Raw genomic sequence first — 27081 nt, forward strand, 5'->3', positions numbered from 1 at the left:
ATGTTAATCTAAACCATTTTTGTCTAAAACATTTCTTTATTTAATCGAGATTTTTCGATATTTAAAAAACTTACGAAGAGCTTATATGTTATTTCCGTTAGCATTATTTAATTAAACTGATGTAAATTTCAAGGATTTTACAAATTCAATTTTTACTTGAGAATGTACACAAGTAAATATATTATCAAATCGAAGAACGATTAGGAACCATTAGGTGGTTGCTTGCATTTAACCTTGTTACATTAATATCGAAATTATTATAAAATTCTCACTATTTAATTTAAAATTCTTTTGTATAAAACGTTTTTTATTAAAAACTTAAAATAATCTATTACCCATGTACCTATGTTTATTAAAAGAAAAAATTTTAGAGATCTTTAGTTATTATAAAATTCTATATTATAAAAATTATTTAAGATTCTTATTTAAGATTTTATTTTTTAAGGTTTTCTAATTAAAAAAGAATGCTCAAAATCATAAGAGTGAAATGGCTATCGGCGTCCATCAATGGTATGGGTGTCATTAGATAATCTCGCCTAGTAGAACAAGAATTGTAATGGTCATAACTCGTGATGTATGGAGGTCAAGAGTTTCAGAGCAAATGCGAAAAAAATTGTAATAAGATTCTATAAAAATTTCAACTACCAGACTAAAAGTGTAGAACAAAATATATTTTCTGGCTATATTATATCTAAAGAATTTGAAAAAATAAGTCGCAATCGTCAGATGTAACGTTCACAATTTTTTAGAACAAACAAAATCGAATTTAAAAAAATATTTTATGAAGTCTTTCTTTTGAGTTGCAATATGTACTAGATTGTGTCAACTTCATCAGAAGGGTAATTCCAACATTTATTAAGTAGTAACAATTCGCATTTATGTAAAAAAAAACCAATAAAAGCAAAAAATGCTGATATCTCTAATCCAACTGGATTAAAGCATAGATTATCCGCGATGACGGTTCTATTTTTTTACCGGATACTTTGCCAGGTTTAGATATAGTATAAATATATTTCTTGAGTATAAATACATTTCAAGCCTGTTACTTGCCGTCACCATGAAAAAATGACTTTTGTTGCAAATAATCCACTTTTGTAATAACATTTTTGTCTTTGTTTTGTAACTTTTGATCTCGTGCACCAATCGAGTTATGATCATTCCAACTTGTTCTACTAGACGAGATCTATCTAACGACACTCATTGATGAACGCCGATATCCAGATTTAGGCATTCTCTTTTCTTCACAAGTTATCTAATTATTTAATTATTCTATATATATATATAATTAATTAATCTAGCTAATAAAATTCTTACTAATAAAATCTATTGAATAACATTTTTAATATTATTTTAATTTTTGATGAATATTTACTATCATAGGAAAGCTTAAAATAAATTAAAGTGTAGATATTTGAGAATCGCCAGACAGAATTTAAAAAAAAGTAACAATCTTCTCTCGACTGTACTGGCAAATATTGTTTATTAATTAATCACAACGTTTCGACCCTTGTTTGAGTCCTTATCAAGTGATCTAGATATACACAAAGAAGAATTACAGTACAGAAATTAATACAATAAAAATTAGTTCACTTAACGATATTATAAAATAATAGAACGAAGAGAAACATACTTGCGAAAGTAAAATTATAATTTTAAGATGTCAAAAGAAACGAAACATAGTGTCGGTTTTACAACACATCTAGAATCTTAGACGAATTATGAGAAACTAGACGACCTTTATTATTTTGTCGTAGATATTATTTAAATTATCTGTATCCTTTTGTAAGTTAATAGTGTTATTATTTTTCCCGATTTAGCCGACTTTCGGACCAATATTTTTCTCGTCTTGTAATTTTACAGGGGGTTTTAATTAAGGGGGTATTACAGGAATTAGAGATCTAAATCAAGGATATTATTCCTAAAGCAACGAAAAAATTAATTTTGTGCAATCGGCGCGCGAAAAGTCGCCCTTTACGCATATGATGGGATTTTAGAAAGGGCTCCCTTTCCACGCACCGGTCACACAAAATATCGTAGCCAACATTTGCGGGTCATAAATCGGCCGATTTACGATCCCCCGCACTTGTTAGCTAATATACTATTCGTGGACGCAAAGAACATCGCGGCGTGGCCAATAAGTCGATATAAATATATATATGTTGTTATTATTTTTCTTAATAAAAAACATTTCAGCGATTTCTCTTTTTCTTACGTGTTTTTCACTGTGTAAGATAACCGCGAAGCCTAGTTAAAATCGTGATCGAATTCAATTTTGTTTGTTGATAACTAATAAATTGCTCAAATGCATTTTAATTTTGCTGAAATGTTCCTTTACACGTGTGTCTATATGTCTCTTCGTTTGTCCGATGTATGACACGTTACAATCATTACAATTAATTTCGTAAACTACTTCTGTCTTTTTATCCTTAGGCAGTCTATCTTTGCCGAGTGTAATTAAATGATTCGGTTTTTTAGGAACATTATGAACAACATTAAATCCGATATTTTTAAAAATTCGATCAATATTACTTAAGCTATTAACATATAGTAGTGAAATGAAATATATCTATAATAATATCTCAATATTATAAGAATATTAGATCGGCTCTTTAATATAAAACACGATATACACCTTCTTCTCGGCCACAGAGCCAAACGCGATGTTATTGCGAAAATTAAGGAATCTGAGAATTTGTATCCTATGATTGGGATCTCAAGAATTCTCCTTGTTCTTCTTTTAACTTCTCCTGTAAAGAAATAGGCGAGAAAAATATTGGTCCGAAAGTTGGCTAAATCAGTTGAAAGAGCGTTCGCCCGGCGAAGCGGAAGGTCTCGGGTTCGATTCCCGATTTAGTCAACTTTTGGACCAATATTTTTCTCGCCTATTTCTTTACAGGGGAAATTAAAAGAGGAACAAGAAGAATTCTTGAGATCCCAACCATAGGATACAAATTCTCAGATTCCTTAATTTTCTTACTTAATTTTCGCAGTAACATCGCGTTTGGCTCTGTGGCCGAGAAGAAGGAGATGTATATCGTGTAATAATATCTTACTTATATGTTACTTTTTTTCTTAGAATAAATATTTTTAAAAAATGATTAAATATGAAAAAAGTTTAAAACAACAGTTGCTCAATTTAATGGAAAAGTTTTTGTTTTCTATCTAATAAAAATTATCGGTTTTAATAAAAATTAAAATTATAACTTGTACGATGTATCATAATTAACTTAGATAATTTCTGTTTGACCGATTATTTTTTGTACGAAAAACACGGCACTAAGCGTCAAAAAGACTTTTAATTAACCGCGCAATAAATTAAAAAGTCGATATTATACGTACATAATAACACAATTTTCTACCTATATAAAAACGTGTTACATATGTTAACAACGGCATCACGAATCAACATAAACAAATAACTCGACTAATTTAACGTGTATAATTTAATGGTATTTTTTTAAGGAGGGAAAAACTTTGCATATATCCATGCGACCTGTGAGGACAGGTCGGAAATATTCGAAGAGTCTAATACTAAATGGCTGCGGGCTTGGAATATGTCCAACCAGTGCGTTTTTATTATAAAAACAGCCACCACATTTTCAAGTTGTAGAATTTGTCAGAAACCCACAAAATCTGGAAGCGATGGAATATTTCATAGAATGCATTTTAGAAAGAATATTTCAAATAAAAATTGTAAGATTTTTAAATATTTATTTACAGATCTTATCACCTTGACCATAAAAGATAGCATTATCAAAGTTTTACCAAGATTATATTAAATTTTTTAAATGGAATTGCCATCATTTTTTATATAAATCGATTTCTCACAATATTCTACATAAAAAGTTATAAGGGTAGGATAATCAAAAAGTGAAGTTTATGAGATAGTTTATACTTTAATTTGACATAATGTGTTAAAATACAGTTTACCTGTCGAAAGCTAAAGGTTTCTAGTTAATGTGTAGTTTTTGGGTAGTTTTTCAACCATTGTTTTGATAATGGCGATGATAGTGGCTTTTTTTAAGTTTTAAAAAGTTTTACACTCCCCACCCATCCACGCACTCATAAAGGAGGATGTTAAAAAAGTATCGATATATATATATATATATATATATATATATACACATATATATATACATATATATATGTATGTATATATATATTAATTCCTCATATAACACCAATATTTTGAATATCAATAATATTATATACTTTAACAATTTTATTTATTATTATTACAATAATTTACTTGTTCGTCGCGTCTGGACCTAATTACGACGCTTTGGGGGGTGGGGGGGTATAAACATTGAGAAAAGTATTTATTCGTAAGTGTCTGAATAGCTCAGTTGGAAGAGCAGTCGCCCGGCAAGCGGAAGGTCTCGGGTTCGAGTCCCGATTCAGCCGACTTTCGGACCAATATTTTTCTCACCTACTTCTTTACAGGGGATGTTAAGAGAAGGAACAGGGGGAATTTTTGAGATCCCAACCATAGGATTCAAATTCCTTTCCAAAATGTTCTTTCCTTCATAATTGTCGCAATAACATCGCGTTTGGCTCTATTGGTCGAGAGGAATCAAGTGGAGATTGTGGCTTTAATAATTTACTTTATATATTCTCCTTCTCATAATTTTAATAGTTTAACCTATTCATTAAATAAATATAATTGAAACTGAAAATGATAATAAATTTATTCTCAATTTGTGACCCATCAACTAATATATCTTTATCATTAAATTGATTTAGAATATTAATTATTTTTTTAATTTTCCCTTATCAATTCTGGATTATTCCTTCTCGATTTTTTATGACTTGAAATATATTTTATTAAATTTTTTTTTTAAAGAATTTAAAATTTTTATTAATTATTCTTTTTCTAACCTAATTATATTTATTAGTTTATTTATATTTATTATTATTAATAATTTCTTAGGATTATTTCCTTACATTTTTACTGCTTCTCGACATTTAAGATTTTGTTTAACTCTTTCTTTAACAATATGAATTTCTATAATTCTATTTAGAATTATTAATTATATTAATGATTTTTTCTCTCATTTTTAACTCCACAAGGAACATCTGTAATTTTAATACCTTTCATAGTTATTATTGAATCAATTAGATTAATTATCCGTTCTTTTACTCTAGCTATTCGACTAACAGTTAATATAATTGCAGATCATTTACGTCTTTATTAGGATCATCAGGACAATTTATTACAAATCCTTTTATTTTAATTTTAATAATATCATCACAATTAATATTATATATTTTAGAAATTTCTGTATTTATAATTCAAGCTTACGTATTTTCAATCCTATCAACATTATACAGAAGAGAAATTTAAATTTATTTTTATTTTCAAATTTAATATAATTTATAAAAATTATTAACATTAACTATGATAAAAATTCATCAAAATCATCCTTTCCATTTAGTTTCTGTAAGTCCTTGACCAGTTATTATTTCTCTTAGATTATTAAATAATTTAATTTCAGTAATTAGTTAATTTCATAAAATAAATTATATTATTTTTTTATCAATTCTATGTACACTTATATGTATACATATATCAATGATGACGAGATGTAACTCGTGAGTCAACATTTCAAGGTTGACACACTCTTCCTGTTTACCTAGGATTTCGATTAGGAATAATTTTATTTATTATTTCAGAAATTTTTTTCTTTATTTCATTTTTTTGAGCATATTTTCATTCATCTTTAGCACCATCCATAGAAATTGGTCAGCTATGACCTTTAGGAATTAAACCTTTTAACCCTTTTGGTATCCCCTTAATAAATACAATTATTTTAATTTCATATATAACATGAATAACAGTAACTTGAACACATCATTCAATTTGAAATAAAAATTACTCTGAAAGATTTAAAAGTCTCTTTATTATTCTTGGAATTTATATTTTACTCTTTTAGAATTAATTGAATATATTGAATCTCCTTTTACCATCTCAGACTCTGTTTATGGATCAACATATTAAACCTAATTTTTTACCTTTACCATAATAAATCTAATTTCTCTATTAATTAAACAATAAACTTTATTAACTAATTTTATTTATATAGTACAAAATTTTATTACCTTTAGCTTCCAATTAAAAAATTTAATTTAAAATTAATATAAATAATTTGAACTTTTAAAAAAATTTTTTTATTTATTATTTTATCCCTATTAATTATATCATTAAATTTATCTATTTCATAATAATAATACATGAATTTTAAATCGGCCAATAGAGCCCAAGCGCGAAAAATTAATTCTTCGGAACTGTATCTCTTGGTTTGAGATTACTAAGTTCCATATATAAATTAATCTTGAACTTACATATGGAGAAAAATAGGCGAGAAAAATATAGGTCCGAAAAGTCGGGAATCGAACCCGCGTCTTTCACTTTCCGGGCGACTGCTCTTATCAACTAAGCTATTCAGACCCTTTCGATCCTATATTTTTCACTTTTTAGTAGATGTTAGTAAATAACTTATAATAGTTGGTTTAGGTTATAGAACCTAAATTTTGAAAATTTTTCAAAGATGGCTAATATGTTTTTTTTTAAGTTTTACATCATCACCCACCCACCCACGCACTCATACATTTATTGACCGTAAGTACCGTCTGTCTGTCTGTATGATCGCGAACTACTTTTACATTTATGGACCGATTTTCACCAAATTAGTACCAAAATGTTGCAAATTTTTCGGGAGTAGCTGCTGTGTGGTTTTTTCAAGTTTCCATCCACCCACGCACTTACACATTTATTGACAGATTTCACGAAATTGGTACCAAAATTTCGTAAATTTTTTGGGGATTACTACTTTGTTTTTTTTATATTTTACATTCACCCACGCACACCCACCTACGCACTTACACATTTATTGGCAGATTTTCACGAAATTGGTACCAAAATTTCGTAAATTTTTAGGGGATGACTACTAGGTGTTTTTTTTTATTTTACATCCCCACTCATGCACCCACCCACGCATTCACGTCTTAATTGACTGATTCTCTTGAAATCGGTACCAAAATTTATTAAAATTTTGCAAATTTTTCGAGGATGACTACTCGGTGATTTTTTTAATTTTACAGCCCCACCTACGCACCCACCCATGCATTCATGTCTTAATTGATTGATTCTCTCGAAATCGGTACTAAAATTTTGCTAATTTTTCGGGGATGGCTAATATTTGATTTTTTTAGTTTTGTCCATCTACGCATGCGCGCGTTTATGGAATAGAAAGGCTTTGAGGACCGCGCGAAGCGCGGTCCGAAAAGCTAATTATAATATAAGCCCTAATAAATCCTAATTTTATTAATGTTATTATTGAACATATTAATATATTTATATGAACAACCGATGAATAAGCTACCAATCTTTTTATATCAAACACAATGATAACTTATTAAATATTACGAGGCCATGTGTAACGAGCAAATAAAAAATTATTATAAATCTTGGAAAAAACTTTAATGTAAAAAAACCAGTTACAAACGTTTCGAACTGTACTCAGTCTGCTTTAGTGCGCAATAATCATTATAATAATTAAATAAATATAAATAAAAATTCTAATAAAAAGTCGCAATATAATGTCAAAATAAATTAAATAATTATGTCAAAATTAAAAGGCGAAATACGCTAACAATAAATTTAAATGATTAAAAATAGTTCAACACGAACAGTCCCAATTAGATGCAAAAATCGAATTAAAATAATTTATCCGGTTAATCCATATTATTTTAAAAATTATTATTGAGAACTCGGAGTGGCACTTAGACATTACTCCAAACCAACCGCTCATCGTTAGTCGGCGAAAGGCTGTTAGTCCGGCAATGATCGTGTCCATCATTTCATAAAAGTTTTTTTAAATATTATAAACTGAATTTAAAAATTTTCTAATATAAAATAGAAATTGACTTATGTATGTGTAAAAAATTAAGAATTAAAAATTAAAAATTAGTTAATTATTGCTTACAGTTGTCTCCGAATAAATTAAGATGACCATGCCTTTAATTGTTGTTGAACTTAGTACTTGACTGATGTCGAGTCATTTGAAAAGTTGAATATATAGGTGTCAACTCGCAAAAACATAAACATTTTAATAAGTCTAAAGATTTCCTATTTCTTCTAGAATGTCAAAATAAGCGTTGTTGAGCAATTCAGTATCTGTATTATTTATACCATGCTTTTGTTCTTTTATGTGTATCATCTCCGAGATAAGTCTTTTATAATAGTTAGATTCAATATCAAGTATTTTGACGTTATCCCAATCAAAAGCATGTTTTTTATCAACAATATGTTCCGAGACCACCGAATGCTTAGAAGAATCAAATTTAATGTTATTTATATGCTCCTTTAGTCTAGTACGTAATTTTCTTTTGGTTTGCCCAACGTATGAAGCTTCAGTCTTTACAATTAATTTTGTAGACAACATTATTATTGTTATTATGCGCATTTTTGTCCTTATGGACTCTGATGAATTTGTTAAGATTATTAAGACAACGTAATATTTAATAAGTTATTATTGTGTTTGTTTACATACGAGCTTAAGCATTGTTACAGATTAGGTGATTTTGTATGGTAAATTTTATTGTCTTTTTATATCAATTTGAACTAAACAAGTTAAAGAAACAATAATTGATCCAACAATACAAATTCTAAAAATAATATAATTAAACTTATCCTTCTTCTTCTAAACATTTCCATAAATCGTACTAAACCATATCTTCCTAATTTTAATAAAATAGCAGTTAAAATCATAGACCCATAAACTGAGGCCTTAACATGAGCTTTAGGTAATCATACATGAAATATAAATATTGGTATTTTAATATAAAATGCTAAAAATAAAATTAAATAATTTCAAAATCCTATAATATAATTTCTTAATAAATATATATTTAATAAATTTAAGAGTTTAACAAGGCTCTGTAATATACATATAAATTTAAAGTGTAAGACAGGCAATAAGAGCTAAATCGCGGATAACAGTGCGTTATCCCAACGAAACTAAAATTTTTTCCGTTAGAATTAAATACCTGTGCACAAGGCACTAAATTTCTAACGGAAAAAATTTTAGTTTCGTTGGGATAACGCACTGTCATCCGCGATGTAGCTCTTATTGCCTGCCTTACACTTTAAATTTATATTTATATTGCAGAGCCTTGTTAAACTCTTAATTTATACACACTGGCTTAAAGGCGTTTCAGAGGCGTAGCGAGAGAGTGTGGCGCCCGGGGACATTTCAATGTATTTGCGCCCTCTATCCGTTAGACCTCTATAGCTAATTCCAAAGATTTTTGGCATGCTGATTCGCTGAATTCAAGTCCAACCGTGACCTAAATCGCTCCATTACCATTATCAGGTTCCCGAGATATTCTAACTTAAATGTGTCCAGAAAGATGAAATGAAAAAATCTATCAAAATCAATTGGTACATCCAATAAATTAAAAAAAGCTGCGTACTCTCGTGCTAAACTTTTTCATCTTAGTATGTTTTACAGTTAATACATAATATTACTTTCAATTATTGAACAATATACAATATAACCGCTCTCAGCTAAACCCAGAGTCACGAATCGAGGACGTGGCGGTTATCGACTCCATTTTTCGTTTTTTGTATTTTTCTTTTTTTAAGTTTTTTTGCATTTTTCTTTTTTTAATTTTTTTGTGTTTTTCTTTTTTAAGTTTTTTTTGCATTTTTTTTATTTTTATAGAAGCGAGCTTTCTCGAAATATTAAATATTAATTTTTCTGGCCTTCGTAATCGCAAATTTATCAATTACTTCATTGAAATCCACCAGATCTAATGTTTCTTTCTCTATGCTGAGTAGAGCAAGATCACTTAGGCGATTTTGTCCCATTGATGTACGTAGATACGAAAGAATTAATTTTAATTTGCTGAAAGAGCGTTCACAACTGGCAATTGAAACAGCAATTGTGAGAAGAATTTGCAAGGCAACGCACAAGTTGGGAAACACGTCATCACCGTATGATATTATAAATGAAAGAAGCTTCATCGGAGTATCTGGTAATGTATCGCCGCGAGTATGAAGTAACATCTTGGCGTCACAGATCTCACTATAGAGTTCATTTCCGTCAACATCTATGTTATAAAATTCACCGAAATTAGAACAATGTTGACGAAGATTATCCGTGTTTTTTTCATGAAGTAACTCTGTAACATTAAGTAAAAACCCAAATTTTGAATTTAAATCTTCCAGGCGAGTAAATCTCGTGATTATTTCTTGTTGAAGCCGATCTAAAACGCTTTTCATAACGCGCATTATCTCTTCACTTGCTGATAATCCTACATCTGTTGTTACTTCCCCAGGCATCTTTCGCCGTCTTCTTATGCGTCGTTCAATATCTATATCCCAACTTTCACATTTCATCTTCCCATATTCAACAGCATCTTGACAAAATTCATCTCTCAAATTGTTGATGTCAATTTTTAGGGATTTCAAATCACAAGCTGCATCCCAGAAGTTCATCGTGTGATCTTGAAGACGTTTCTGTACGCGATCAAATCGTCTTAGGATGTTATTCCAGAAATGCAACAGAACTAAGAAGTTGAAATTTAAAATATTTTCTAGTAAACATTCTGCCTCACTTCTTGTCTCATTTGTATTATTCGAGTCACCTGACATTTTCTCCAATAGGTTCACTAGTGCATCGAGCCCATCAAAAAGAGCATTAACAGCTTCATACCTCGCACTCCATCGGGTTTCGGATTCACGCTTTACTGTTTTCTTCACGGCTTTCTTTAATTCTTCCCATCGCAGAGTCGATCGCGAAAAAAACAAATAAATATTCTCCAATTTACCAAAAAATGTAACGACAAGTGGATCTTGCTTAGCTGAATGTACACCTACTAAATTTAAACTGTGGTTATTACAATTAACAAACAAAGCTCGATGATTTCTCTCACAGATCCTTTGTTGAACTCCAGATATATATCCAGCCATCACAGCCGCGTTATCATAGCATTGTGACCTGCAATTATCTAAAGATATGTTGTCAGAATTCAATTTCTCCACAATCACTTTTTCTATAGAAGCTGCATTTTTAGCGTGCAACTCTATAAATCCTAAAAAGGATTCTTTAATGACAACTGTTTTATTAACAAAATCGATATCTACGTATCTGATAACTTCAGACAGTTGCTCTCGATGTGCGAGATCTGGAGTCGAGTCAAGCAAAATGCCATAATATTTATTTTTTTTTATGTCGTTTACCAATTTGTTCCTGACAGCAGAGGAAAGAAGATGAATAAATTCATTCTGAATTTGCGGAGATAAGTAGGATGTAGAGTGTGGATTCTCGATAGCATAGTTGAGATGGTTTTTTAAAAGTGGGTCGTACCGAGCTATTAGTTTTAGAAGAGATAGGAAGTTTCCCAAATTTTTACCATCGTCATGACTTAAGCTTTCTGAATGGCCACGCAATGGCAAATTTTGAGTGGCAAAATACTTTATGCAAGCAAGTAATCTATCTAACACATCTCGCCATCGTTGTTTCTCAGATGCAATCTGAGCTTCTAGTTCAGCATCAAGTATTTTTCCTTTAATTAATCTTCGTTCCGTTTCTTTCCAACTAGTAAACGATTTACGGTGACTAGGACTATTTTCATGCGCTGACAATTTTTCTGGCTTTTTCCAGTTACTAAATCCAGTAGCCAATTCAAAAGATGATCTCGTATTGGGCTTGGACGAAGGAAATAATAAGCAAGAAAAACAATAAGCCGCATTTTTCGATGGTGAATAAAGTAACCACGATCTATTTACTTCATTTCCTTTTTGATTAGCAAGTCGCCGTTTAAACCATGACACAGTCATTGACCGTCCACCTGACGGTACAAATGGACCAGATTTGTTCTGGAAATATTCTGAGCCTCGAATAATCATCTCAGTACGAAGCTGCTGCGATATTTTTGGCAAGTGCGATGTTTCGTCAAATTCTAAATATGCAATATCGTGGTATTTAAATATATCAAGAATTACTTTCGATAGATCTGATTGTTCTAATTCATCGGAATAACTAGATTTTTCAAACTGATCTTCGTCATTGTTTTCTTTTACGTTTTTGGTTTCATCAGTATTTATTTCCTCTGAAATATTTGATTGATTGGCATCATCATCTTGGTCCTCATTATTTTTATTTAATTGGGCGTTCTGCACACCTGAAATATTAGGCTCATTCTGATAATTATTAATACAGTCATCTCTTGCCTCTGCATCCGAATCTACTTCCTCATATGCTATCGACTGATTTGTTTTTAAAAATCCAGCCATTAATTTTCTGGATTTCGTATCTTCTTTTTCATATTCTACCTTTCTTTTCCGACGCTGAAAGCCACTAAGTTTCTTTCCCGACATTATTATATAATTATTAAAAAATAATACTTTTTTTAAGTTAAATTATGTACCATATATCGTATATTTTAATCATACATAAGTACATAAACTTTTAAATCTCGTATCCTCATCAGAGGTATCTACCCTTTTGGCGCGCCTCTATATTTTTTCTATCTCGCGTAGGTAGCAAAAGAACGCGATCTCGCAGAAGTGGGGAGTGGAGATGCGCTGATTGTCCAGACTGACGTTCTTATGTCCCTTAACTCCCACGCGACTGCAGGTTGAAGCGCCGGGGCTATGGGTGGAAGTAGAGTAGAGTGGGGGTAATTCGCAGAGGCGCAGGCCGCGCCGTGCGCCTCTACAAGTTATCCCCACTCTACTTTCACCCGTAGCCCCGGGCCCGGCGCCCCGTTCAGTCGGCACACTGGCGTCGACTCCCCGCGTGTCCCAAAATTTGTCATCAATTCTAAAGGACCATTTGGCGCCCCCTCATCATCGGCGCCCGGGGACACGTGCCCCCATCTGCCTCCCCATCGCTACGCCTCTGAGGCGTTTGTTTATCAACATTATTATATACCAGGAATGTAAGTTGAAATTTGCCGGTTTTTTGTTAAAAAAAACATAATTTTCAGGGGAATCTCAAAATATTTTTATTCAAAGTATTGACCATTTGATTCTACACATTTCGTCCATCTTTCAGGCAAATTATGGATACCATTCCAAAAAAACTTTTTTTCTTTCGAGGAAAACCATTCGACGAGCCATTTTTCAACTTCTTCAAAATTGACGAAGTGCTGCTCTGCAAGTGAGTGCCCCATCGATGCGAAAAGGTGGAAGTCGGACGGGGCGAGGTCTGGAGAGTACGGCGGGTGCGATAATATTTCCCAATTAAGTGTTTTTAATGTGTCCTTCACGGATCTAGCGGTATGAGACGGCGCGTTGTCATGTTGCAAAATAACTTTGCCATGTCTTCGGGCCCATTCCGGTCGTTTTTGAATCAACGCATGATTCAAATTGATCATTTGTTGTCGGTAGCGATCCGTATTTACCGTTTCACCAGGTTTTAATAGTTCGTGGTACACCACACCATCCTGGTCCCACCAAACACAGAGCATTGTCTTACGGCCAAAGCGATTGGGCTTTGCAGTGGATGGGGCGGCTTCACCAGATGAAAGCCATGATCTTTTTCGCTTCGGGTTCTCAAAAAAAATCCATTTCTCGTCACCCGTGACAATCCGATGCAAAAAAGACTTCCTTTCGAACCGTTGAAGCAGCATTTCACAAATAGTTTTTCGATGTTCCATTTGCCTGTCGTTCAATGCGTGTGGCACCCATTTTCCATACTTCTGGATTTTTCCCAAGGCTTTTAAACGTTGGCAAATTGCTACTCGGGACACATTAAGTTTTTCTGCCAATATTTGTTGTGATTGGGTTGGGTCTTCATCCAACAACACCTGCAAATCCTCGTCTTCAAACCTTTTCGCTGCGCCAGGATGTTCATTGTCTTTCAAATCGAAATCTCCACTTTTAAATTGACGAAACCATGTCTCACATGTTCTAATCACTAGAGCATGTTCACCATAAGTTTCTACTAGCAAACGATGTGCTTCAGCTGCTTTTTTCTTTTGATGAAATAAGAAAAGCAACGAATGCCGCAAATGCTCTTTATTTGGAACGAAACTCGACATATTCATTGATATAAACGACTATGACGCTATTATTTTGACAGAATGAGACTTGGGTGTTTTTGGAGGTTAATGTCAATAGAAAACAATCGTGTATATAACAAATCATAGAAATGCCTACATCCTGCTAGGGACACCTAATGTAAAAACCGGCAAACTTCAACTTACACTCCTGGTATATAGGAGAAAAAAGTATAGAATCGAAAGGATCTGAATAGCTCAGTTGGAAGAGCAGTCGCCCAGCAAGCGAAAGGTCTCGGGTTCGATTCCCGATTCAGCGACTTTCGGATCTATATTTTTTTTTGCATTTATTTCCTTAGGGGGGGATTTAAATCTTGGCCGTGACCACGTAAAATTTGGTGCCTTGTGCACAGGTATTTAATTCTAACGGAAAAATTTAGTTTCGTTGGGATAACGCACTGTCATCCGCGATTTGGCTCTTATTGCCTGTCTTATACTTTAAATTTATATTAATTTTGTAAATTAAAAATATTTACTTCTTAAAAATTATTAGCTAAATTCTTCAAAAAAATAATTATTTAACAATTATAACTTTAATCTTCAAAATTAATATTTTTTATAAACTATTTTTTGATTATAAAATATAAAATTACTAAATTTATAAATCGTAGTAAGTCAAGGCTCTTATTAAATTATAATAAATTTGATAAAAGGCTGTTAAGAGCAGTAAATATAAAAATTCAAATTATGTTAGAGAGTGAAGTCATATATAAAAATAATATTCTTTAATCTAATGTCTAATAATAATTTATAATAAAAGGTGACAAAAATGAATTAAACATAAGTACTCTTTAAATATAAATACAAAGCGAACGTTTCGGTCAATATTTTGACCATTATCAACGCTGATTAAATTTTGAATTTAAAAACTAATAAACGGTGTCATAACGGTAATATATACATCAAGCATAGTCAAAAACGTCACATAGTATGTAACGCATTAAAAATACAATGATAGATATAATGATTAACAAATATTATCGTAAGAGAAAAAGAGAACATCATGTAAAAATGAAAAGCAATATTTTTCCAACATAGTCATAATGTGATGGTTAAAATTCGTAAATTGTGTTTCTACTCCGGTTATTAGACCCGATAGACACATAATGATTTGAATCCTATAATGTTATTAAATATTTATTTATTTATTTAAGCTTAATAGGTTATACGAAAACGAAGATGTTTATAGACTTACATATGGTTAGATTGCAACGTAAAAACAGTAGTGTAGGAGGAACATCGATTCCTGAGATCCGCACACTTATAATGTCACAGTCAAAGTGATCGAAAGGTGAAAATGAGCGGTGTTAACTTATTATATTTGTGTATCTATTTTCAGAGTTTCGGTAGTTTATCAATACTATCTATATATGTATCAGGTAAACATTCTGCGTCCGTTTACAAGTTCAAACTATTTGTTTGTCTTTTAATATAAATTATCTCGGAGATTAATCTTTTTCCGAGGAAATTTTCTTTATCAAGAATTTTTACTTCATTCCATTTAAATTCGTGGTTGAAATCGAGCCTATGGTTAGTTATAACAGATTTATTTGTTGAATTTCTATTAATGTTCAGTTTATATTCCGAAATCCTAGTACTTAATTTACGTCCCGTTTGGCCTACATATGATGCATTACAGTCTGCACATTCAATTCTATAAACAACATTGGTATTGGAAAAAATTGGAACTTTATCTTTATGCACTTCAATGTGTTTATTTAACTTATTTAAACTGAAGTAGGAGAGTTTCGTATTAAAATTCTTTGTGATATTTTTAATTGTTCAGATATAGTTGGTAAATACCCATAGGATGCAAATTCCTTAGTTTCTAAATTTTCTTTCTTTCTTACGTATTGCAATAACATCGCGTGTGGCTCTATTGGCTGAGAGGAATGAAGTGTAGATCGTGTTTTTAAAATTAAGGAGCCGACTTAATATTCTTATTATTAAAATAAATAAAGGATATATATAATTACTAGATATCATAAATAAAACTGATAATTAATAAAATAAAAAATAGAATATCTTCCTCTCATTAATATAACAATTAAAATAATTAAAATAAACTTTACTTCATAGGATAATATTTGTGAAACTGACCGTATTGCACCTATTATTGAATAAATTGAATTAGCTGACCACCCTATAAAAATTATAATATATCCACCAATAGTTATAAAAATAATTATTAATAAAATAGAATAATTTAAAAAATAAATATTAGTAATATATGAAAATACCAATCATATTATCATTATCATAACAATTCTAACTATAGGACATAAATAAAAAAGATTATAATTAGATTTATATACATAAAATAATTCTTTATTAAGTAATTTAATAGCATCACTAAAAGGTTGTAATAATCCTATAAATCCTACTTTATTAGGTCCTTTACGAATTTGAATATATCTTAAAATTTTTCGTTCCAATAAAGTTAAAAAAGCTATCCCAACTAACATAATTAATAATAAAATTAACAATCTTAATATATTTAATACTCTATATATATATAATCTTAAATTTTGACAAATTATTACTTGTATAACTTTTTTTCATTATACATTATTTAAATTCTAAATTTAATACACTTTAAATTCTGCCAAAGTAATTAATTTTTTTAAAATTTAATTAATTAAATTTATTCATTTAAAAAAATATAATTTCAAAAAAAGTTTTTTCGTACAAAATTTTTAAAATTTTATTATAGATAGAAACCGATCTGGCTTACACCGATCTGAACTCAAATCATGTAAAATTTTATTAGTCGAACAGACTAAAATATTAAACTTCTTCATTTAATTTTTATTTTAATTCAACATCGAAGTCGCAATCATTTTTATTAATAAGATCTTTTTAAAAATATTACGCTGCTATCCCTAAGGTAATTAATTCTTTCAATAATTATTTTATCAAAAAAATTTTTTTTTTAATTTAATAATTAATCCTTTATAAAAAATTTCATTAATTAATGTTATAATACTTTTAAAATTAAAGTTTATTTTATTTAATTATCCTTCCAATAAAATATAAATATTAATATAAAATTTAATTCCTTAAATAAATTTAAAAATTATATTAAATTCAATAGGGTCTTCTTGTCCCATAATTTCTTTTAAGAATTTTAACTTAAAAGTTAAATTTTAAAAATAATAATTGAAACAGCTTTAATTTCATCAATCCCTTTATTCCAGTTTTTATTTAAAAACAATTGATTATGCTACCTTTGCACAGTCAATATACTGCGGCTATTTAATAAATCACTGAGCAGAAATAATTTTAAATTATTATCAAAAAATCATGTTTTTGTTAAACAGGTGAATTAAAATTTTAATTTAATAAAATAAATTTGCCTAATTCTTTAATTATATATATAATTTTAAACTAAAACTTTTATATAATTATATAAAAATATACTTATATTATCATTATTTATTAAAATATATAATTTATTTAAAATATTTTTTTATTTAATTAAATCAATTTTTCAAATTATTATTTCAATTAGATTTTAATAATCTTTTATTTATTATAAATTTTTAATTTTTTCAAAAAATTTCTAATATTAAAAATATTTTTTTTTATCATCATTTATATATAATATTTTAATTATAATCTATAGATAATCCCATAAATTTTTTATATAAACTTATTAATTAAATCTATTTATTAATTTAATTAATTTTGAATTATTTATATATAAATTAAATTTATATAAAAAAACTAGATATCATAAAAATTGATTAAAATATATCCTCTAAATAAATATTTAAAATAATTTTTATACATTAATTTCAATATCTCATTTAACTCATTTTATTTCGAGAAATCTAAATTATTCAATAAATAACAAAATTTAATAATCTCTGATACAAAAGGTACAATTAATAAAATTTACTTTTCCTTAACTAATTTACTTATCTTGAAATTTTCATTTACATTACCCATATATATAATTTATTTCATTTTTTTTAAATATTTCAACCATTAAAACTCAATTCTATTTAACTTTTATTATCACTTTATTTAATTATAAATTAAAAACTATATCAAATTTTACATATATATTTAAATTTAATTCTTTTTTTTAATTTTAATAAATTTTTATTAAGATATTAATCTCTTCAATGTAAATGAAATATTTTTAAATAAACTAAAATTTTATTCATTCTAAATACATTTTCCAATATATTTACTTTGTTACGACTTTTCTTATAAATTTTATTTAATAAGAATGACGGGCAATTTGTACATAATTTAAATAAAATTCAACTTATAAATTTTTATTTTACATTTAAATCCTTTTTAAATAATAATTTTAAATACTATTTACAAAAAGAAAATATTTTTTAATATAACTCATCTTAATAATTCTACATTTTGATTTGAATTTAATTTTAAATCAATTTATGATTAAAATCTCTTAATTTAATTTACTACAACAACAATATATAAAAATATTTATATTAAGTTAATCCATTTGTGGATTATCAAATTAATCAACAAGTTCCTCTAATATAATAAATTACCGCCAAATTTTTTATTTTTAATGTTTTACATTTAATATTTAATTAATTTTAACTTTACTTAAATAACAGGGTATCTAATCCTAATTTCTTTTTAAATTTAATTAAAAATAAATTTTTGGAATCAAATTCTTTTATTAATTAAAATTATTACATTTTACTATAAATACAATTTTAAAAAAACTTAACTTATCCAAAATTCTCCTTTTATAACTTTAAGTTATTATAGATTATTTATTCTTATCATCAGTTTAACCGAAATTGCTGGCACCTAAATTTATTAATAATATAAATAAAAATATCTATTATAATTTTCATTAAAATAATTATTTTAAATAATAATATAAATTATTTAAAATTATTTAAATTTTAAAAATATATATATTTTTATAAAAATTTATTTATATTCAAATTTTAACAATAAATTTATTTTAAAAAAATTATTTTCTATTATTCACTAATTTATCATATTTATCTAATTGATTTATTTTTTAATCAATATATAATTTAAATAATTATTAAATTTAATAAACATTTTTATTATATAATATATTGATTAAAAAATAAATATGATATTTCCTACCTCATTTACTAACTTATCATATTTATTTAATTGATTTATTTTTTTATTAATATATAATTTAAATAATTTTAAAATTTAATAAACATTTATATTATAAATATAAATTTTTAAAGTGTAAGACAGGCAATAAGAGCCATTCGCGGAAGACAGTGCGTTATCCTAACGATACTAAATTTTCTCGTCAGAATTAAAATATCTTGTGCACAGGGCACCAAACCCTACTTGGCCACGGCCAAGATTTAAAATATGAAACAATCTCATTTTTGAGATTTAATTTCAATAATCCTATAACACCCCTACGGAAAATAAATAAATGCAAGAGAAAAATATAGATCCGAAAGTCGCTGAATCGGGAAATCTTGGCCGTGGCCAAGTAGGGTTTGGTGCCCTGTGCACAAGATATTTTAATTCTAACGAGAAAATTTAGTATTGTTAGGATAACGCACTGTCTTCCGCGAATGGCTCTTATTGCCTGTCTTACACTTTAAAAATTTATATTTATATTACAGAGCCGTGTTAAACTCTTATATTTATATTATATGTTGATTAAAAAATAAATATGATATATATATACAGGGTTTGTCCGGAAAGTAATGCGTCGCATTTTTTTAAAAAAGAATTTATTGATCGCATAGGTAAAACAACTTAAAATTGTTCGAAGTATGACCCTTCTGCGTCAATACATTTTTGCCAACGCGATTTCCATGCGTCATAAGATTTCTGGAACTCCTTGACTGGGATGCTGTTCAGGGAGGCCGTCGAAGTAGCTTGTACGTTGTCAACCGACTCGAGCTGTTGTCCTTTGAGCTCCCTTTTCAGCCGAGGAAATAAAAAAAAGTCCGCCGGGGCCAAGTCGGGACTGTAGGGCGGCTGCGGCACCGTTGCCACACCGATCCGGGTCAGGTAGGCCGTAATAACAAACTTTATCGCATAGCGTTGCTCTATCGTTCTCTCCATCACAAGTTCGACGCGACCACTAAGCAGAGGTTCACAGAATAAGCCGTCCTAACCCTCCAAGCGCATGGAAACAATTGAGCGACCTACCGTTGGAAAGCTAAGGGTACCCCCCTTCCTCCCCAACCGGTCCCATCGCTCTGCGATGTATAGTCGCGTCACCAAAAAATGCGACGCATTACTTTCCGGACAAACCCTGTATATATATATATAAATAACTTATAATTAAATATTTTATATTCCTCATGGTTATGCATGTTACGCATAAAAAAATTCGAATCATCCTACTTTTAGCGCTATCCAGGAACAGCGACGTGGACGTAGTAGAATTTTGTTTCTTTTGGGGTGCTTGATTAACGTGAGTCCCCTTGCTACAAATATTTGGGTGAAAAGTTGATTTGTCTTCGGAATCCCTAGGAGTCAACTTAACCACATAACGTTACAACATACAAGATATCGTATTTTTAGGTCAAAATACTGCTTTAAAGCTTTATAACTCGAAAAGTACTTTACGAAGAAACATTTGATTATTAGTGTTTTGGAAAGCTCTCGAAATCAGCTACAAGAATGTGCAATAAAAAATAGTGTTCCATTTAAGAAATTACATAATTCATTCATTCATTACTTTATTTGCCCCCTTAGGGATTAAAGGCGCTTTTAAGGAGCGTACCCAAACCTTACAAACCTTTACAATATTATCTTACAAACTACTCTTACATTTATCTTACAAATACCTTAATTCTAACTTAATCTACCTATCTACTAAATAAGAGAGAGAAAGAGTTGTCCCTAATCTATTATTTCGCTTCGCCTCGGCTTCCAGTTCCCCATACATTCTCCAACACCTCATTTATATATACTTTCATTCATCCTCTTCCTCATACCTTCTTCCCCCTCTTCCCTTCCTTCCTTCTCCCCTTCCGTTCTCCCTTCCTCTCTCTTTTTCTCTAATTCCCTCATCCATCCTTCCCCCTCTCTTCCTTCTTGCAGTATTTCCCTCATTCTTTCCCACCAATTCCCCTTATTCCCCTCTCCCCCACATTCTCCTATTACATGTTCCCAAGTTTCATCTTCCATCCTACATAGTCTACATCTTCTTTTCTCCTCTTCTTCCCAGTATCTCGCCCCTCTCATTTCGTTGTTCATTCTAAACCTCACTATCCTTCTCCATCTACTTTCCCCCCATCTCTTTCTCAAATATTCCGGTAAACCCTCCTCCTTCCATTCTCCATACCATTTATTATACCTCGACTCTCTTATCTTCTCCCATCTTTCCTCCTTTTGCATTTCTCTGTTTTTCTGCTCCCATCCCTCGTATACTTCCTCTCCCCTTTCTCTTTTTTCTTCCATCTCCTTCCCTTCTATTCCCCTTTCTTTAAAAAATTTTGCCCTCTCTTCCTCCCAAGCCGTTCTCTCCTTTCCTTCTCTTACCCACTCTTTCATATCCTCATAGCATAATATATTTTGATAGCCAGAATAAATTATGTAAGTACTTGCTTTTTATGATAATTTATGATATGACTCACATGTATATGATAGCTACTTCATATTAACAATTTAACAATAGGGAACTTTTATCAACTCCTGTGATTATAATTCGAAAAAATTCAATAATAAAAAGATGGACAACGAAAGAGTAGACACTAATGGCTTCTGCAATCTAACATCACTGAAAAATCTAAAAGGACAATTGTAAAAGCGAGAGTATAGGCGTATTAGAAATCTGCGTTAATTTATCGATAGAAAATTAAATATATTTTGACCAAATCTGAGGTTCAATGTAAATTTATATTAACTATTAACATTATATTATATTGAGAAAGACTGCCGTGCAGTCAAAACGTATATATACATGTAATTTAAATTCAGTTTTATTTAAGTTTTATTAAGATTAATAAATGTTTTAATATTTTATTAATGTGATATCATAATTTGGTTTGCTCGTTAGTTGGCCTTTGTTTCTTATAGTATTCCTTCCTTTTTTATATTTATATTTAAACGAGCTTATTAATTTTATAAATTTATACATCTTTATATTTAAAAATTTGGAATTTTTATTTTTTCTTATTCTTTTTAATGATAATGAAAATTTGCGACAAGGTCATTTTCAAGGTCAAAACTCAAAAAACTGAAAAAATATAACTTTTTAGACCTTATTTCAATATTGATGTAACAAAAACATATTTCAAATAAAAGTTGCAGTTCTTATAAAAATACATCATTTATGTTCTATACATTTTTTGCGTAAAACTGATTGTTTTCGAAAAAATTAGATAAGAAAAACCCTCTCAAACATCAATATATATTCTTCGTTCTCAGCCAAACCTGGAGTCAACTAGACTAGAAAAACTAGACAAATAGATTTGCGTGGAACCTTGCTCTGTGTGGAAAGTTGCAAATCCATGTGGAACCTCGCTTCGCGTGGAAAAGTGTATGCGTGGAAACAGTGGGTTCCGCCTCTTCCGGGAGGCTCCACTACTGAAAAACTAGAAAAATAGGTGTGCGTGGAACCTCGTTTTACGTGGAAAGTTGTAAACCCATGTGGAATCGTATATGTACTGCAAAGTACATGCTTAGAAGGGAGAACAGATATAAGATTTAGATTCCATCGTTTTTGTTGAAAACTCATTTGTACGGTAAAAATTAATAGGACATAAATGTTTTTCTCTGTAAGATCTAAAACTTTTGTCTAAAATATTTATCATGATTTTTCGTATTTACTGAGATAAACGTTAAAAACTATAAATTTTATGGGTTTTTCATAATTTTCACTATGAAAATGAGAGATGCGCTAATTTTTGCTATGATATTCGTAATCAGCACATCAAAATACGTAAGAATACTGAGTTCCAAAAAATCAGAGGTGAGCACTTTTCGGAACTTTACCCGCCGTTTTTGGTCTTTAATATCGATTTTCTCGAAAACTATCAGTTTTACGCAAAAAATGTATAAATGATGTATTTTTATAAGAACTGCAACTTTTATTTGAAACATTTTTTTTGTTACATCAATATTTATTGAAATAAGATCTAAAAAGTTATATTTTTTCAGTTTTTTTGAGTTTTGACCTTGAAAATGACCTGTCGCAAATTTTCATTATCATATTTGTAATCAGCGTTCAAAAATATAAAAAATAGTGTAGTTTCAAAAAAATCGGAGGGTTCACCTATTCGGAACTCCACCCTATTTTAAAATAGGAAGTTTAGTTTTTATTATAAAATTTTATTTTGTTTCAAATTTTTAATTTTGTGAGCGAATAAAATATTCTTAATATTCTTAATATTGTTTATAATTTTGTTTTAAATTTATAATTTTTGCAGAAAAGTTTTTGTTTGATAAGTATTGTTTAAATTGTTTATAAAATATAAGATTATACAAAATCTTCGAATCCTTGCTTTTTGTTTTTCTCACTTAGAATCAACTACAAATTATACAGACAGCGGCATCTAATTGGAATTTGTATGTGTGTGCGCATGTATGTCTATTGCAATATTAATATTTGCAATCTTATTGTTATTTTGCAATTTAATAATAGGCTTTCCGGCAGCAGACCAGATCTATTAGAACCAATTAGTTTTGGATCCGAAGTAAGATTGCTTGCGTTGGAACAAGAATTGCAAGAACTTAGAGAACAAATCTCAACAATTGTGAAAAATAATAAACTGTCTAAATGTACGTACAAAAATACACACACGCACACGCTCATACGCACGCACGCGCGCACACGTTCATACACACTGTTAAATAATATTATATATTGTATATATATATATATATATATATATATATATATATATAGTATTCGGAGTAATTAAAATGATTTAAAAATGAGATTTATATGTTTTATATGTAGACGCATCTGTTACATCTTTACCTAATGGAGCGGACAAAGGAAAATCTTCGCCAGTACCACCACCACCTCCACCTCTTCCACCACCCACAACACCCCATATCGCGAGAAGAGCTAGTTTGCAAGATCATAAAATTGAGGAGCGCAAAAAAATTCCACTGAGTGCACAGAAATCAACAGACGATATACTTAAAGATATCGACAATATAAAATTGAGACCAATTGCGAGGTAGTATTTTGATTGTATGACAATTTAATGTAGCATTACATTATGATATCAAGATAAGAGATAATGTGTAAATTTTCTCCTTGCTATGAAACATTTAAAATAAATTATAACTTATTAGATAGAATAAACTTATGTACCAAAGATTTTTAAGTTCATAAATTAATAAATAGCTATAAAAATTTGATTAAAAATTATTGTCTTAAAATGTTGTCATAAGGGAGAAATTAAGAGTCAAAAACGGTAAACGATATGCAATTTTTTCTTTCTTGTCAAATATTTATTGTATACATTTTGGTCCCAATTTCGAACCAATATGACCTAGTTTCATCGATCATTTAATACGTGTATCAAATAATAAATAACTAGTAAATTGTTTCAATTATTGGCTGAACTCATATACACTACTTGATATGTGTATCAAATGCTCGATGTAAACTAGGTCATATTAATAATTATTAAATACAGATAAAATGAATCTTATAAAGCATGAATTATAGACTCAAATTTACATATAAAATAAATAAAACAATACTTAATATAAATTAAATTTTACATGTGAAAGGTACATCATAAAATTAGATTGCTGATAAGTTGTTGATAATCCAAAATTAAAATCGAAACGTGCACAATAAGTAATATTTGAGAAGAAAGAATGATTTGAACAAATAATTTGCGTACTTACTGCACTTAGCTGTTAATTATTCCTTGCTTGTGTATATTTAATATTAGAACTTTCTACTTTAATTTTGTCATAAAATTGTCAGAAACTTAAGGTATATAGATTAAATTATATCCTAATTTAATAATAATAGACATCTAATAAGGTAGTTTTGACTTGATTGATCAATTTATATTTATCGAACATAAATTATATTCATAGATATGAGTTAAATTGAAAATAATTTATTACAAATATTTAATGCTAGAGAAAAAATGTATTCCGTTTCTAATTTCAAATATAATTTAATATAGCTGTAAAGATCTAAGAGCTTTAACTTTTATACAATGGAATAAAATAAAATATTACATCGATCTTTCACAGATCTCCAGGTGGTCATTCTATACGGGTTAAGCGTGAGAACAGTCCATGCAATGATTTGCAGGAAATTTTACGCAGACGCTACATCGCGATGCAATCTCCTGACAGTAGGAATTCATCTGTTAACTTAGCCATAGACAATTAATTTTGAATATCATAAGTGACAATACTTTTGAGTATTTCCATTGTATGTTTACACAAAATTTATAATTTCTACAAGCTAACATCTCTCTTGTAATATGTTATGTTGAAAATATTTGCACTCTACATTAGAATTTGTAAAGAAAATCTTAAACCAAAGTTTATTGTCAATAATTAATGTGTCATTTAGATAATTTTTTTATCTGAATAAAAAGATAATGATTAAAGTTTTTGCTTTTTTCGATAAATTTAAAGATCACTTTTATTCATTAAAATGTAATTATTAAAACAATTACTTTAGTTTGGCTGGTTTTAAGTAAGACGTTGCAATATTAAAGTCTCAATGCCTTCTTTTTCAAGATTTGCTCATCAAAACTTTGTACTATTTAATATTGACAGATATTATTTTTATGTGTCATGATAAGATAAAATACAATTCCTGTTATTATTTGTATATTAATAAAATATGTATAAATGGAAATTTTGAGTTAAATCGCTTGTAAATAAGAAAAATAAATTTTATGATTTATATAAACAAAATTAATATTCAATATTATTATTAATATTGTGATTATTTATTGTTTTAGCTAACGTTTTCAAAATACTTAGTTTATTATTTTTTATTAATCTTTAAATGTATCGGCAATATTTACACACGTACGCATATAGACATTTTTGTGTACGCGTGCGTGCGTGCATGCGCGTGTGTGGGCGCGGGCGTACTTTAATTAATAATCAATAATTCAATATAATTTCTAGGTTCTAATATTATAAACTGAAAAAAAAGTTTGTTAAATTTACAAATATTTACAAGGATAGAAAATGTATCGCTGTGAAGAGCCAACCAAATACTTAGCAATTCGCTAAGACAAGGAACAATCTCTAAATTGAGATGTGAATTTCTCTTTCTTTTACCCCTCCTAAATTGATGTAGACGAGAAAAATATATCGGTCCGAAAAAGTCGGTTGAATCGGGAATCGAACCCGAGACCTTCCGCTTACCGAGCGACTGCTCTTTCCTGAGCTATTCAGACACCTTAACGCTTTAACGAACGATATAGCTCTCTCGTCTCTATGTATACTAATTCTCTTCACAGCGATACATTCTCTATCCTTGTTATTATGATAAAAGCGTTCTAGCCATATTATTATTTTCACACGCTGGCTGTAAATATGCGTGTTTTCATTAGTATACATAGAGACGAGAGAGGTATATTGGTTCGTTAAGGTGACTGAATAGTTCAGTTGGAAAGAGCAGTCGCCCGGTAAGCGGAAGGTCTCGGGTTTGATTCCTGATTCAGCCGACATTTTCGATATATTTTTCTCGTCTACATCAATTTGGGGGGGGGGGGGGGGGGGGGGGGGGTAAAGGAAAGAGAAATTCAAATTTCAATTTAGAGATTGTTCCTTGTTAGCGAATTGCTAAGTATTTGGTTGGCTCTTCACAGCGATACATTCTCTATCCTTGTTATTACGATAAGAGCGTTTTAGTCACTGAAACAAATAAATATTTATTTGTTTGAAATAAATGATTTATTTGAACGTATTCAACTAAATATTTGTTAATTTAACAAATTTTTTTCAACGTATAAACAATTAATTTAAAACCTTTAAGGACCGTTTGCAGGATTTTAATGCACAATATAATCTTACAATTCAGACAATGTGAACGTTTCGGCCAAGGGT

At 29.4% G+C, this 27081-nt stretch overlaps 1 protein-coding gene across 3 annotated transcripts in view; it reads left to right on the forward strand.

Moving 5' to 3' along the window:
• The window catches only part of LOC114934892 (mitochondrial fission regulator 2), a 36596-nt gene extending 10807 nt beyond the window's left edge, over positions 1-25789 (forward strand). The window contains exons 3-5 of one of the 3 annotated variants that reach the window (XM_029307604.2): positions 23687-23808; positions 23990-24215; positions 25258-25789. In XM_029307604.2, coding sequence (XP_029163437.1) covers positions 23687-23808; positions 23990-24215; positions 25258-25399 — 490 coding nt within the window. In that variant the 3' untranslated portion in view covers positions 25400-25789. Of the gene's footprint in view, positions 1-23671; positions 23809-23989; positions 24216-25257 lie in introns of all 3 variants that reach the window. The other 2 variants (XM_029307602.2, XM_029307601.2) reach the window with 2 other exon arrangements.
• The last annotated feature ends 1292 nt before the right edge of the window (positions 25790-27081 follow it).

This window comes from Nylanderia fulva, unplaced genomic scaffold (genome assembly GCF_048542155.1).
Source record: "Nylanderia fulva isolate GAGA-0341 unplaced genomic scaffold, ASM4854215v1 Scaffold50, whole genome shotgun sequence".
Taxonomy (NCBI): domain Eukaryota; kingdom Metazoa; phylum Arthropoda; class Insecta; order Hymenoptera; family Formicidae; genus Nylanderia; species Nylanderia fulva.